This window comes from Branchiostoma belcheri, unplaced genomic scaffold, assembly GCF_001625305.1.
Source record: "Branchiostoma belcheri isolate BF01 breed outbred unplaced genomic scaffold, Haploidv18h27 scaffold1, whole genome shotgun sequence".
Taxonomy (NCBI): Eukaryota; Metazoa; Chordata; class Leptocardii; order Amphioxiformes; family Branchiostomatidae; genus Branchiostoma; species Branchiostoma belcheri.
The window spans coordinates 5,937,372-5,951,740 of NW_017802379.1; the positions used below are offsets into that span (position 1 = coordinate 5,937,372).

General features: G+C 41.3%; 1 protein-coding gene across 1 annotated transcript in view; it reads right to left on the minus strand.

Moving 5' to 3' along the window:
- Positions 1–14,369, minus strand: part of LOC109462247 (WSC domain-containing protein 2-like) — a 28,015-nt gene extending 13,646 nt beyond the window's left edge. Inside the window, exon 1 of the mRNA XM_019758781.1 lies at positions 14,308–14,369. Within this exon, the coding sequence (XP_019614340.1) occupies positions 14,308–14,341 (34 nt within the window). The 5' untranslated portion in view covers positions 14,342–14,369. The remainder of the gene's footprint in view (positions 1–14,307) is intronic.

Genomic DNA, 14,369 nt, shown 5'->3' on the forward strand with positions numbered 1-14,369 from the left:
CAACAGTATTGGATTTCCTGTTGAATAGTTCCCGCTGTACTCTCCAAGCAGCGGTTTAGTCTTCGGCATATTTCTGACGTGTTTTAGGCCTTTTTATCGGTATTTTATCCTGATATCTTTTTTATTTGGCGTATTAGATACTGGCAATGATACTGTCTTGCCACTCTGATACTATATTGCAGCCAAAAGATATGCTTAGAGATTATTTTCAATCGTGTGTTTGTAGCTTTAATAGACGGTATGACATCTTATTTTACTGTTTAAGTGTCAGCCACCACGGTGTGGGTGTGCTAAGCTACAAATTATGAGATCTAGATTAGGACATTTTCTTGTAAATTATAGTCGTAACACGGAGTTACATCCTGAAGTAAACCCGCAAATCATCATTTAAACCGCACTACCACGCAAAATTGCACCAGGAAAAACCATACTTAGCTATCAAAACTAATCCTGTCGAAGGTTACACCAGAATATACAAACGCCATTCCATTCCCAGGAGACCAAAGAAAGGCCAACGGAATGAAATATAGACATTACAGAATGCCTCCTGCAAGTCTTACAATGTTATATAATGCGAACCACAATGGTGCCTTTCGGAGAATGCCTTACAGCACACACAGGTGCGTAAATATGGCTTTGTGGGATCCCTTACGGTGTTAGAGAGTGTCATTCCTGGAAGTCTTTGAAGGCAAAACAAATTGAAAACGCTAGATAGGTTCTATACTCCCTACAGACATCGTTGTTGTGATGTATTACATTCTCCGCCCGGCTACATGTATTTGTCAGTGCGGCACAGCTGTGTCACCCCGCCGTACCCATCAATTCTGGTCCCCGCTGAGCCGCTCAGTTGATAAGAATATCCGATGTCATTCCGACGTGCAGGCAATGCCATCGCTCATTGCTAATTGACGGCTCTCTGAGGAAATCTCCAATCAAACGGCCTACAGCGAGGTATAACGGAAGGAACTTTTATTTCAGCACCAAGGAAAGGCCCAATAGACTACGCCTTCTTTGACGTTGCCTTGTTTGCCACGTTTCTTGTTTTAGAAAGGAGATATAGAAAAATCTCAAATCCAACGGCCAAGAGCGAGATATAACGGAGGGAACCTTTATTTCAGCACCAAGGAGAGGGCTAATAGACTACACATACATGTAAACGCCAGTTGTCGTTGCCTTGTTTGTCACGCTCTTTGTTTAGAAAGAAGATATAGAAAATCTCCAATCAAACGGCCTAGAGCGGGGTAGAGTACACGGAACTTCATTTCAGCACCAAGGAAAGGACCAACAGTCTACACATACATGTAAGCGCCACTTTTGCCGTTGCCTTGATTGTCACGCTCCTTGTTTAAGAAAGAAGATATAGAAAATCTCCAATCAAACGGTCTAGAGTGAAGTATAGTGCACTTAACTTTAATTTCAGCACCAAGGAAAGGCCCAATACACTACACTACACATACATGTTAGTGCCACTTTTGCTGTTTGTTTGCCACGCTCCTTGTTTAAAAATCTCCAATCCACCGGCCTAGAGCGAGGTAGAATACACGGAACGTTGATTTCAGCACCAAGGAAAGGCCCAATATCCGTTGCCTTGTTTGTCAGGCTTATTGTTTTAGAAAGAAGATATAGAAAATCTCCAATCAACCGGTCTAGAGCGAGGTATAACGGAATGAACTTTTATTTCAGCACCAAGGAGAGGACCAGTATTCTACGCTTATAAGTGCCTCATTTGTGCCAAAGGGTCTGGTCATATTTTCCTTACGATCGTCGCACGTCGTACTGAGGGCATTCTTATGATAGTCGTGCATGTGTCGTATAGAATCCAGCTGCAGCTGTTCTCTTACAGAAATGGCTGTCCTAGTCTTTGTCGGCCGTTGACTTAGTTTCAGGTTGCTTGGAAATCAAAATCACACGGCGACCTACGCCAATTTAGAAAGAAAATCAGTTTCTTTCTCTCGTTTCATTGAATTACATGTACCTTCATGTATTGTAATATCGGAGAAGTAGAAGGGTACAGCAAAATAAAAGGTTTATTCTATGCCCCTCTTGTCTCCCAGAGAGAATTTCACGAATATTTATGTCATTGTATACAAAATCAAACGAGGTATACCGAATCTTTTCCTTACTTGATTTCATACAAAGAGGATACCTTTTATCATAGGCCAAAACATTGACACAAGTCTATTTCTTCTCAGGCACGTATTCTGTAATGAGAGTGATTTTTGCCAACATCTTTACCAATCATTGATCAAAAGTAGTTCAAACATCTTCTGAGGCCCATAACTCACCCAACATGCTAAACTACGTAGTGTTACTTGAAAAGGGACCAACAAAAGGTTAGGGAAGACTCCCGGTGTGCAAAGCATAAGGCGGGCGAAGACAGCCCATCTCCTATACACACCAGAAGGATTATGTCTTAAGATTACCCGCAAGACACGTTCATCTGTCTTGTGGAGTGCATCTCCTTGTATCACAGTGCCGGGATGACGTTGATTTAATGGCGGGATTTGCGAAGTTTGTGTTAGGGCATCAGATCAATACATGCCTCGTGTCACGTGAATTTTGGTAGTCAACTGAACTCAGAAAGCGCAAGATACATAGATCCTTCCAACAGATCCTACCAGTGTTCTAGCCTGCGTCGATCACTCAATCATTTGAGAGACAAAATTTTGTCCAATCCGTCACATTGACGCACAAAAAATCAGCGTGTAGAAATGTAGAAAGAGTGTATAGGTTTTCACCAAAAGAATGCTTAGTCAACTAGCAAAATTTGTCCTTCAAAATGCAGGAAATAGAATTTCAGAGAGTCAAGATTTTAAAATTTTCACAGGGAAGCATGTCAATAGACCCCACTACGATTGTCGTGCGTCTCGCCTTCGGCGTTTAACATGATGTTAAATTGAGATGTTGGAAAAATTTCAAGCTGGCTAGAACTCTGGATCCAACAGAACACACACATGAGTAGTACAGTTATTTTAACTGAGTTAAAGTTGAGTTAACGTTAAGTTTGTTTTATATGAAACCTGCAAACTATGTATGAACAAAAATCAAATAGTCTTTTGCTAGACTGGGTACCATCCGGATTGTCGTTTTCAAGCGTACCGGATGGTACCCAGGCTAGTCCTTTGCAGCCGTTTGCAGGAAATGTGTGTTTGACGTATGAAGGTTAAAAAACTGGGGTGATTGAACTTTCAGGGCAGTGTTGTAGTCCAATCTATTCTCGAAAAAGCTGGCAATGCGTATACAACTGTGTAGATATTTGCATGTTTAATCGTAGAGTCTATGCCATTTTGTCACGCTATCACATAATTAGCATAGTTTTGTCTGAAAATCTTTTGAAATCGAAAAAATAAGATAAGTTACGGGTTGTTCCATCGATTTTCATTTCTTTCTACATACATATTTCGACATTGTGAGAAGATGGATTAGCGACAGAGTCCCTTTACTTGTGTTGGAGTGATCCATCTTACCACACAAGCGCTCATTAAGCACCATAAATGGATTAGAAAGTCCGTTATCAATTCAGACTGCACCCCGGGTAAGTTTAATGGCGCCATCAGTCAACTCTCTACATGCGGTCTCGCACAATCATGTGAGTTGATAAAAACATGATCTCTGTGTGCTGGGGCGGGTTATGTATGGGGTTTGTCTCAATTTAGATTCATTCTATATACAGCTACGTTTCTGACTTGATAAAATAAGGGTAAAATATTGGGATGCTTCGAAAAGTTGTCAGTAGAGAATTTTCGCAGTATAGAAAAGTGTGGGATATATTCAAGAATCAGTACTATGTTCTAAAAAAACTGTCATACCTCTAATCTACGGAGAAACCTCCTTTTCATACCGAAACCCATGCCAAAACCCCTCAAAAAAGTATACTATACTAGCCCTTGTCGTTTTAGTAATTAGTAAGTATAGATTTATTCTATACCTTTGTTTGTTCAAGAGTTGTCATATTTTGTATCCCTGTCGTGCAAGAAAGGTCTTCTATTTACATTATTCCAATATGGTGTCACGTCTCTCGTATTCTTATGCCTTCATTATGCATCATTTAAAGCCGTACGCATCAAGCATTCGGTGGTGCAGATACTGGATGCATGGTTTCAAACCTACAATTTTGCAACTTAAGTACACTCTTCGCCTATATTCTTTATGGTATAGGCTTATGCATGCATCAAATTTGCATCGGCATCATGTATTATGTACATAATCAGAGGAAAGGGTAGGTATAGTGGCCTGTTTAAAGCTATCCAGGCGACCAAAAAGGCCAGGAAATGATTCTAAGGCCACAGCAAGTAAATTTTATGGATGACATCCTCCGCAGACGCCAAATCTAATGCGATAGGGCGAAAAAAATAAGGCGGACCAAAAAGAACAAGATTCCTACATTTTCAAATTTTGACATCATTAACTTTGTTAAACAAGAAATGATGCATATATTGTGCTACGCAACTATTACAACATCCATTTGTCACCGAAACAAACAACTTGTTTTGACTCAGTGGGAACATCACATATACACAGCCACCATCACATATTATAAAAGGAATGAAATGCAAAGTACAAAAGACAAAACAATAAATCAGAGCCTTGTCTTCTCTGCTCTCTTCATGTTTATCTGGAATATCCACGTTCCGGCATGGCAACAGACATATTTACCCATTTTCGGCATGTTGACCACTGTCAGAGGGCAACAAAGTTTTTTCCCCCCAAATCAGGCAAAAATTAATGCGCGCGCTGATGTCATCCATAAAAATTGCTTGCTGTGGCTTGAAATATCCAAAGGTAAGAAGCAGATCGTAACAACTCTCCCGTCCCTGTTCATGATCCTGTCCGCTGTAATCTAGTGAGTCGAGATGTCTGATATAGATTGCCGATGGACAACAGATTGATGACGCCAGGCCGTTAACACAGCGGCGCAAGTACCAGGTACACCGGCCTGACAAACGGCGCCGTCAATACAAGGAACGACCCCTGTCCGCAGGAGAACAAGTCGGGCTTGTGTTGGACAGCAGATCAATTTTGATGCCTCTAGAACGACGGGAGAGAATTTTTTTCCAAGACCGCTGGCAACGCCGGGAAGCTGTTCGATGTCTGCAAGTACTGGAACCGGTCGATTTTTGTACAATAGGACTGAAAATTATACATCACTGTTAGCGCCAGATTTTGCTGGGGGTGAAAGCAGGTTGTTCAGGCTCAGTTATTAGGGATGCGTCTATACATTCAAAATCATTATTTGTGGGGTCGTGTGGCGTAATAGCTCGACTCGGAACCAAGAGGTCCCGGGTTCGAGTCCTGACATACCACCGATCTTGCGCCCTTGGAAAAGGTACTTAACACGGCTTTCCTCACTTTACTAAGTAAAAATGAGTATTGTCCTGTCCTGTATTTGTCCTCTGCGTTGGTGTGGGCATAAAATAAGTTGAAATAACTTGAGGGTGCCGTCACCATTTCTAGTCATGAAATGCTGGAATTAAAAAAAATCATTATTCATTCCGTGAAATGAAAGAAAAAAGACTAATCATGCATCAAACCACACTGTCGGCCAGCGCTAGCCCAGGTGCAGAATGTACAGTTGGTTAGCAGCTCACCCTTCATGTAGCTCCAAAATCTATATGAGCATCTGCTATATATATCGTTTGAGAAACTTCAAGGCGTTGACAGACAAATTGTAGATAAGAAAACGTGAACAAAGATTGCCAGAAGCTATTCCCTCTCCCTAAGCCACACAACCCATCATTTCCATCGCTAAACAGTCAACCAATCACGCTGTAGGATCTTTCTCCGTTTGAACGATGTAATTAAAGAAGAGGCGTCAGAAAAGACGGCATCAAACAGTAGCTCAGCCGAACACACCAGAGGCTTTTTCCCGAAGTTATCTCGAGGTTTCACCGAGCTCGTAAATCATGCAGCGTAGCTCTGACAGCTGGAATATAGATGTCTGTGAATTGAGTTAGCAGGCTGATTTGATTTTTCACCGCAGAAAAGCAGACTGCAGCAGCATCTATTCATCTTGTAGTTCCGAACCGGCGCCATACATACACATCTGCGTCTGGCACCAACTCGCCTGTAAAGGGAGGTCTTGGGAGATGTGGTCTCAGGACTGTTTAGGTATAACGATCTGCAGGAAAGCAGGATTGATTAGAAAATCTAGCGTTTTCCTCGTAGAGTACTCTAGAGACTGATTAAAAATGCCAGAAAAGTTAATATCTAAAACCGCCCTAACAGATACATGTACTGAGAGAAAACGGTAGACGCATTTCCCTTATTCATTTTTCTCAGTAATTCTGGATCCACAGATATTAAGCCCAAGTTATACCAAGCTTTATCATATAGAAAACCTGCCTAATGACATATACAAAGATCACACACAAAGGCGAATGATTTTTTGCAGGCTTACTGGTTATATATATCCGAGCATGTCGTCCAATTTCCTTCAACCACAATAGTAGTCATATTTTAGCTACAAATTGTCGACAGTTTGCAACTAAAATGGAGAGAGAACGATGTTTCCAAGCTTATGGGTTATAGATATATCCTAGTGCGTCGTCCATTTTGCCTTGAACCACACTTATGGTAGTCCTATTGTAAGGTACAAATTGTTGACAATTTGTGTGGAGATTTCATCGATCTTGCGCTGTATCTACACGGAGGAAGTGACAGCGTTTCCATCATCACCTCTGCCCCATTACGCACGAGGTAGGAAGGCTCGCCCGTACTAACGAGGTCCCAGTAGGGTTGGGAAAGTTGAAGCAGCGCTCGGAAACTTTGTTATTGTAAAGACCTTGAGGGAAGGGAAGGACTCTGAAGTCTGCATTCAGTGAGAACAGTAGAAGGCCGCTGCAGCTGCGGGCAAATGACCATTCCCCTGCACTTCAAGCTTGGAAGTAAAAGGAAGGAAGAATCTGGAAGGGCACAACCATATTTCACTAAAATGTAGGACAGAGAAAGTAGAAAGATCTTTTCTTGATCAAGCGAGACTGCTCCACAGAAAATCTCTTTAGCTTATCTTGAAACTTCAACTGTGTTTGCAGTTTGAAGTCATCATGTTTAAACTGTAATTTTCAACACAAGAATTCCCAGTTTAGCGAATACGTCGAACATCTCCGTATTGATTGATTGATTGCAAGTATTTTTATGATTTATACATCTTAATAACACTACATTTCAATTACAATTTGTATAGTTTTTTTCCTGAGATTTTAAACTCTCTTCTTTTGAAGACTATGAATGTTCTAGATGAATGTGCTGTGCATGTAAATTAGCTGTAATTTAGACTTTTGATTGTCTGCCAAATGCTAATAAAGTTTCGTTGACTTGACTTATATGTTATTATCAGAAGTTACGTGGCGTCTGAAGGGCTGATTAGAGGTGCATAGACATTAGAACGCCAGGGGAGGTCTTTTGGGAGGGCATCAAATTTGCGTAAAATATGCATAAAAACAGCAGCATTGCAGTGCAACATTTGACTGATTCATATATATGTATCTTCATATAAAATAGAGCAGCTGAATATCTTGATATAAAAATAGGGCTTGCTGAATATCTCTTCTCAGTCGATTGAAATGAAAACGACTGTCTCTTAGAATTTCGTAAAAAGTTCATTGTCATCACTTTGAATGATGTACATGTAACTAAATGGCGAAACATAGTGTATATCTTGTCTATCTTTATTTTATTATTATTTCTTTTGTATCTTTCTTATTTATTCTTTATCTTCTTTATTATTTCTTATTTATCTTTCTTCTTATATCTTTTATTATTTCTTTTATATCTTATGCATACCAAATCTAGTTTTTTAAACGTACAATGACCTTTCAATCTCCATACGCCTGTGGGTTTAAATTCCCCGGGATGTTTCTATTACAGCACCTATGGATGGTACATAATTATATATTGTATTTTGTTTGTCTTTATGCATACTAAATCCATCTTTTAGAAAGTACGACAAGCTTTCAATATCCATAGGGTTTAAGTTTTCCGGCATGTTTATATTACAGCACCTATGGGTGGATGATTAACTCCACCCCTCTCTACTCATATCCACGAGACTTCAGAGAAAGACAAATTGCTGGCACGATCCGCTGTTGGCTCGTACCCCAGATGAAAGGCGTCCCTGTCTGTTTTATTGCACGTGGTGCATTAAGCTGTTTTTATAGACCACAGACATATTGCTGACGTCTGGCCGTAAAGCTACAGGACACCAGAAGGTCAGACTTTTATGATCCTCCGCGCTTCGGTCTTATTAAAGGCTGCTCATCCGTAACGTGTAGGACCAACTTTATCGCGAAAGTACCATAGTCTATATAATGACAAGGGTTTCCTCGTAACTTTGCTTTCTCTCTGTCTCTCTCTTTCTTCCTGTCTCTCTTTCTCTCTCTCTCAAAGTTTCTGTAGCTTTCCTCAAATAAAACGTGGCGTTCGAATGAGCTAAAAAGATTTGAAACCACAAACACTAGCGAAAACATCAGGTACAGGTACCAGTACAGAAGCTTGGGTGCAGGTTAGGACTCGAGCTTTTACCTGAAAAGTTTTAAATAGTGACCCGTGCGTGGTCTTCAATGATGCCATTGCAGTTAACAGAATATTTATATCGATTGCTTTTGAATGGCTTTCAAATCAAGGATAGTGCTGATTTCAACCCCATACAATGGTTTCATCTTTTTCCAGTGCTAAAGTGTCGTTACACGCTTTTAGTAAAAACATAAGTTGTATACGTTGTATAAGTTGTAAACGTTGTATACTCAGATGTACCCAGGTACAGTACCTGTACCATACCGGTACCGGGTACTGGTACGCATCTCTAGCACACACGGCAGGAACATGTCGTTAATGACACCATTACTCCCACTCTACAGGGGATACCCTGCCGTAAAACTCGTTACGCAGCTTTGTTCTCTATTACCAGTGGTAATTATAGGCACGCAGGTAGAAATTGAAAACCTAAGCAGTACCTTCAAACTGGAAGAAAATTCCATCAAGGCTTTGGATCTGCTACTTAACTTCGTTTTATGACTTATGATATTTAGGGGAGGTTATAGAACAGTTGGTATATATACGTTGAGGATATATACGTTAGGGAAATAAAGTATAGTGGTGAACTATTATTCATAAACTGGTATATTCTCTTCTGCTTATAAGCCGCGTCACATTTATTAATTACGACGCATCGATCGACCTTTAATAGAGCTATGTGATGGTAATCGTTATGTACAGCGATTAAAACACAAATCTTAATCTTCATAATCTCATACCCTGAAACATGAAATGACTTGGTTAAAGATAAATGTTATCTACATTAAAAGATGGTACAGACTAGCAATTTGCAAATTCGTGGATTAGAGTAAATAATAAGGAAGATTACATATTCAGGGTATCCAAGGGGAAAAGCCTAATAAAAAGACCTAAATCTTCATGATCCCATGCCCTGAAACATGCAATGACTTGGTGAATTAAAAATGAATGTTATCTACATTAAAAGATGGTACAGGTTCTCAATTTGCAAAGTCGTGGATTAGAGTAAAGAATAAAACAAGTTACATATTCAGGGTATCCAAAGGGGGAAAGCCTAATAAAAAGACACCTTAATTGCTTTTTGCGTTTCTTACCCAGATGGGAAAAGCGTCAGCTCAGGGGAGTTCTCTATTTCATTTTACACGCACCGCAAAGAGACCCGGTGAATGGGATATCGTCAACATGTCTGTCCTTGGTGCTAGTTTTACGGTTATTGCTGGCATGCTAGCTATATATACACAATGGAATTTACAGGTAGAATTGGGTGTGTGGGCAATGTCGACGGTGACTACGTTTACACTGAGACCTGTTCAAAAGTATGAAAAGATGTTAGGCTTATGTTAAAGCTTGTACGAGGAAATCACTTATTAATGCATGCATGGTATGGAATAACTGTTAGTGGTACAAAGTGTGGTGACTCATGTCTCTTTTGCTAAGGATTATGCTGATATAGTTGTAATGAATGGTCGGAAAATGGCATTTTTATAGAGGACCAGTCATTTGTTTTATGTATCAGGCGCATTGTAATTAGATTCGAACGCATATTTTACGATAAAAACGCCCAAGATTTAGACCAGTATTAGGTTAGGTCGTGCACCATTTCAGACCAAAAAAAGCCTAAGTTATTTCTAATATCAGACATAACCTTCCATTCCGGCACTTTTATAATACCCAATATTGCTTGCCATTTGCCGGGCAGGCCGTGAAACCATAAAGTCTAGTACCCCAGCGTCCGACTCTGACTTTTAACGGCACATCTTTATCTGATTCCGCCGCTGTCCCCGGGCAAACGGCTCCGATGTCCGCTCGTAAACAGTAAAAGATACGGTGAGCTTCACATCTTGTTACATGGCCGGCCAGGGCTTAATGGTCGCACCGGGAGGTGGCCGTGTTGTTAAGCGGTATGTGGTAGTTTTACCCGATGACTGTCAGGCGGGTCGTAAATGAAGACATCAACTCGCGGAGGGTAAGGGTAAGGGGAAGGCCGCCCGTTTGAGGACGGTAAAGCTGTCGTAAACTACGGGCTAATGCGAACTGGGAGGTCGGGGTGGTTTCCGTGAATAACCTTGTGAGAGGAGGGGGTGCAGATATATAGATTAGCACCATTAGCCAGCACCTTACATGATTTGATTTGATTTCTTGAAATTGCAACAGTGCAATACACGCGGAACAGAGGCAGCTGTTGCTGGTGTTGTGTCCCGCACATAGAAACGAATACTGGGCAGACAATACTAGTACTCGTTTTCACTTGTCTAGTGGGGAAAGTCGTGTAAAGTACCTTTTCCAAGGGCGCCAAGATCGGTGGCATGTCAGGACTCGAACCCGGGACCTCTTGATTCCGAGTAGCGCACGCTGCCGTTGCGCCACACGACCCCACGACGAGGGTTACATAGGGACTGTTAGAATTACATATAGACAGTTCTAGCCTGGATGCCATCATATTTACCGGGGCTCCCATACTTCAGGAAGCGAGCATGGCGTTACCAGTTTACAAATAGAAAGTTACCAAGTCCAAGGCTAGATGTTATGACGATCGAGGCCCAAAAGAAAAGAACTCGAGATCCTTAATCAACGAATGGACCTGAGTTATCAGATTGTACATGTGCCCCTTTTATAGCGTGTTAATAGGTTGCCGTTGGCGGGTTGCATGCACAGCGGACATTTCGAAAGCCTCAAAGAACGAGAAATTGCTTTCAATGGTATATCACAAGTAGGGGTGAATATTAAGCGTGCCGAGGCCCAAGGCATATTGAATTAAGGCTAAACAAATGTCCACATCAATCTTATTTTTCAGGCTTGGGTGGCCGTTTCCTTCTGTTAAAGCATGTTTACCTTTTCAGATGCAGCTTGGGAAGTAAGAACAATTTAGTACGCATAGCAAGTTTTCACTCATCCAGTGCAGCTATTTTCTGAGAATGGTACATTCCATCCAATAGCAAATAATAATAATGTATCATTCACTTGGCACGTAATGTACAAAATAGCATGTCCTTATGAATTGGGTCCTGAATTGATATGACATTGATTTTGATTTGATCTGATTTTTGCTCATGATTGTTTATAAATAATCACCGAGCGTTAGGTCATTCAAAGACTATCTGAAAAACTTGAAACATCTTTTCTGACTCCTTTTGCGCAATATGCACAAAGCTACTACACAGCTAGATGCCCAAGGTCACGCTGCATCACAGACGAGCCTGAAATTGCAGGCTAGCCCTTTTACGAGAGAATTACAGCCTTGCTACGTTATCTTTCATTCATACCGGAGGCGGTTCGTTCCGCAAACGCTGCCGAAGCAATCTGCAAGCGTTCAAAAGCGGTCCTGAATTGAAACAAATTAGCGCTTCTGATCACTTTGTCATGGTTCCTCATATCGGATGCTCAATACATGCCAAATGGTATATGTTCATCTACACCCGGATTCACATATTACCGTGATTCTTCTTGTTCCTCGCTCGAGGGTGTAGGAGAAAAGTACACTCGGCAAAGTGGCGCCATCCATCTAAGGGGGGTGGATCGGGGATGCGTGGCTTGCTACACCGCCGCAATTATGTCACCAGAAGGAACAGCCTCGCCCTCTGCACCCCTGGCGTCCGCGGGGGCGATCCCAGGCCGGCTCCTCGGGGCCACCTCCATCCATCGCCGAGCGCCATGCATGAATCATATCGACACGAGGTCGACCTTTCGATATTGCCTCCCCGGTCCCTCGGCTCTCCGCGGAAGTAACTCCCATCTCTGTTACCCTTTGCGGAGTTTGTGTGCCGCAAATGTTAACGACGAGTTTGGGAAAGGAAACTGTCCTCCGGTTGAGATTTGCTACAACGTAGCGTCACAGCCCTGGTCGTAATAACTTCTCCCTGCGTACATGAGGCCATTTGTTTAACATTTTATGATGTACATTAGTCTAAAAGTAAAAGCTCGACGTTACACCACAAACCATAGAAATGCACACTGTATACACATGCTAACTGCACTGGAACACTGACACAGTAAAAAGATACGTTTTGTCACCCTCAAATCCGAAAATTGCAGAAAGACTAGTGTCAATCACAAGACTACAAATGCAGTGCGCTAATCAAAAGGGACGCTACCACTCTAATATCCATCATTATTGATCATAACTATATTGAAATATTAAGTATATGATCCATAAAAGAGCAGCAGCTACATGTAGGATCATATTGAAATTCATTTGATGTATCGAATGAATGTTCTATTTGTCCAAGAGATCAAATACAGAAGGTAAATTTTGACCCTACCCAGAGCCCTCTGATTTAGATTATTTAGATTTCTTTAGTGAAACATGAAACGTCTTTGGAAAATGTAGCCAGGGCCTTTCATCAGGCAAAAATATCTTGTGTTTCAAAGCGTGCCCAGAAAAGCGTATGAACAGCGTATCGGTGCCCTCCGGCGTACCCATATTTAATGTAACAGATACTCATGACTTATTCTGAAAAATGACATCCCAGGACGAAAATTGAAATTGATCTCCTACATCTAGTCTTGTGGCCCAATATTCCGGCCGAAGATGTCACCATGTATTATTCATATTTATACTGGTGTTCATATAAAAATATGGTATTACAGGTTTGCTTTCGCAATTTTGTGATCTTGACCTATGAATAAATGATTCTTACTTCTCCATATACACATACACAAATACACGTACACGTACACGTACACTTATACATACGTACTAGTACAAACTACACTTTGAAGATTAAAATTAGTGCTCTCCATTAACATACAGATGAATATAAGGGCATATTTTTTTGTTACGTATAATTGCAATATTCTCCTATACACCGATTTTGACGCATCCTGACTCCCAATTAGACCTCTATGAATGCAAAGCTATCCATTCCTGCACAGGAATTGTCATAATCATCATAATTGATTTACATGATCCTCCACAGAAATGAGTTGGGATTTCCTATGACATATTGCAAAGGATAACAGATAGCGCTGCAGTGTAGCCCTCAGATAGCGGTATATTGGAATTAAACTTGGTTATGTGCAGTGCAGATAAATATACATGCCTCTAGAGATGTCATAAGTTTACAGTGCTTCAATAAAGACACTCGTAGGAAAATTCTGAAGAGGCCGTCTGAAGAGATATGATTGTAAACGTAAACCCTTGGCTACAAACCTTACAGGCTTCAACATAGTTAGTTTCACTATCATTCTAACAACAGTTGTGGTCATTTCCCCGACCATGGCAGAATATACTACATTGTTACTGAAGTTAAAGGTTAAATGAAGTGGCATGCATGCATTGTGTGAAACGCTACCTCGTCATGTATTCCTATGTTGAATAAAACATCTCCTGACTCCACGTCCAAAGGCAAAGCTCTGTGCCGAAGATGTCAATGGGGAAGTGAAAAGCGACTGAGCAGATGTAGCGATGCATACATGATAGGGCTTACACAGGCACGCGCGGCAGCTTTTCTAATAAATCTATAATGAAGCGGTAGTCATCAAACCACTCCGCAACTACGCGTGCACACCTACGTGGAAAACGTTTCGTACCGAGAACCCCAAAACTCATCAACGTTACGCGGCAATGTGTACCGACCATTTCCCAACGTTGCACCAACATTTCCCTCTACGCCTTTCTTTCTTCATTACCTCCCCAACTCCCACGCACACACACGGGCAATTCTTTCACTACCACACATGATTTAGCCGGGAGTAACTGCCTTCGCTTCTGCCCCATTTACTCCATCTACCGATCAATGCCAGCTACGTACACTGTACATCAGTAAAGTAGCTGCCGTACAAATGGCAAGGACTTACCGTTGATCCCTGCTAGCGTTAATGGCTGGTACATGACTCTCCCCGGTCTTTCCTTGATTGCC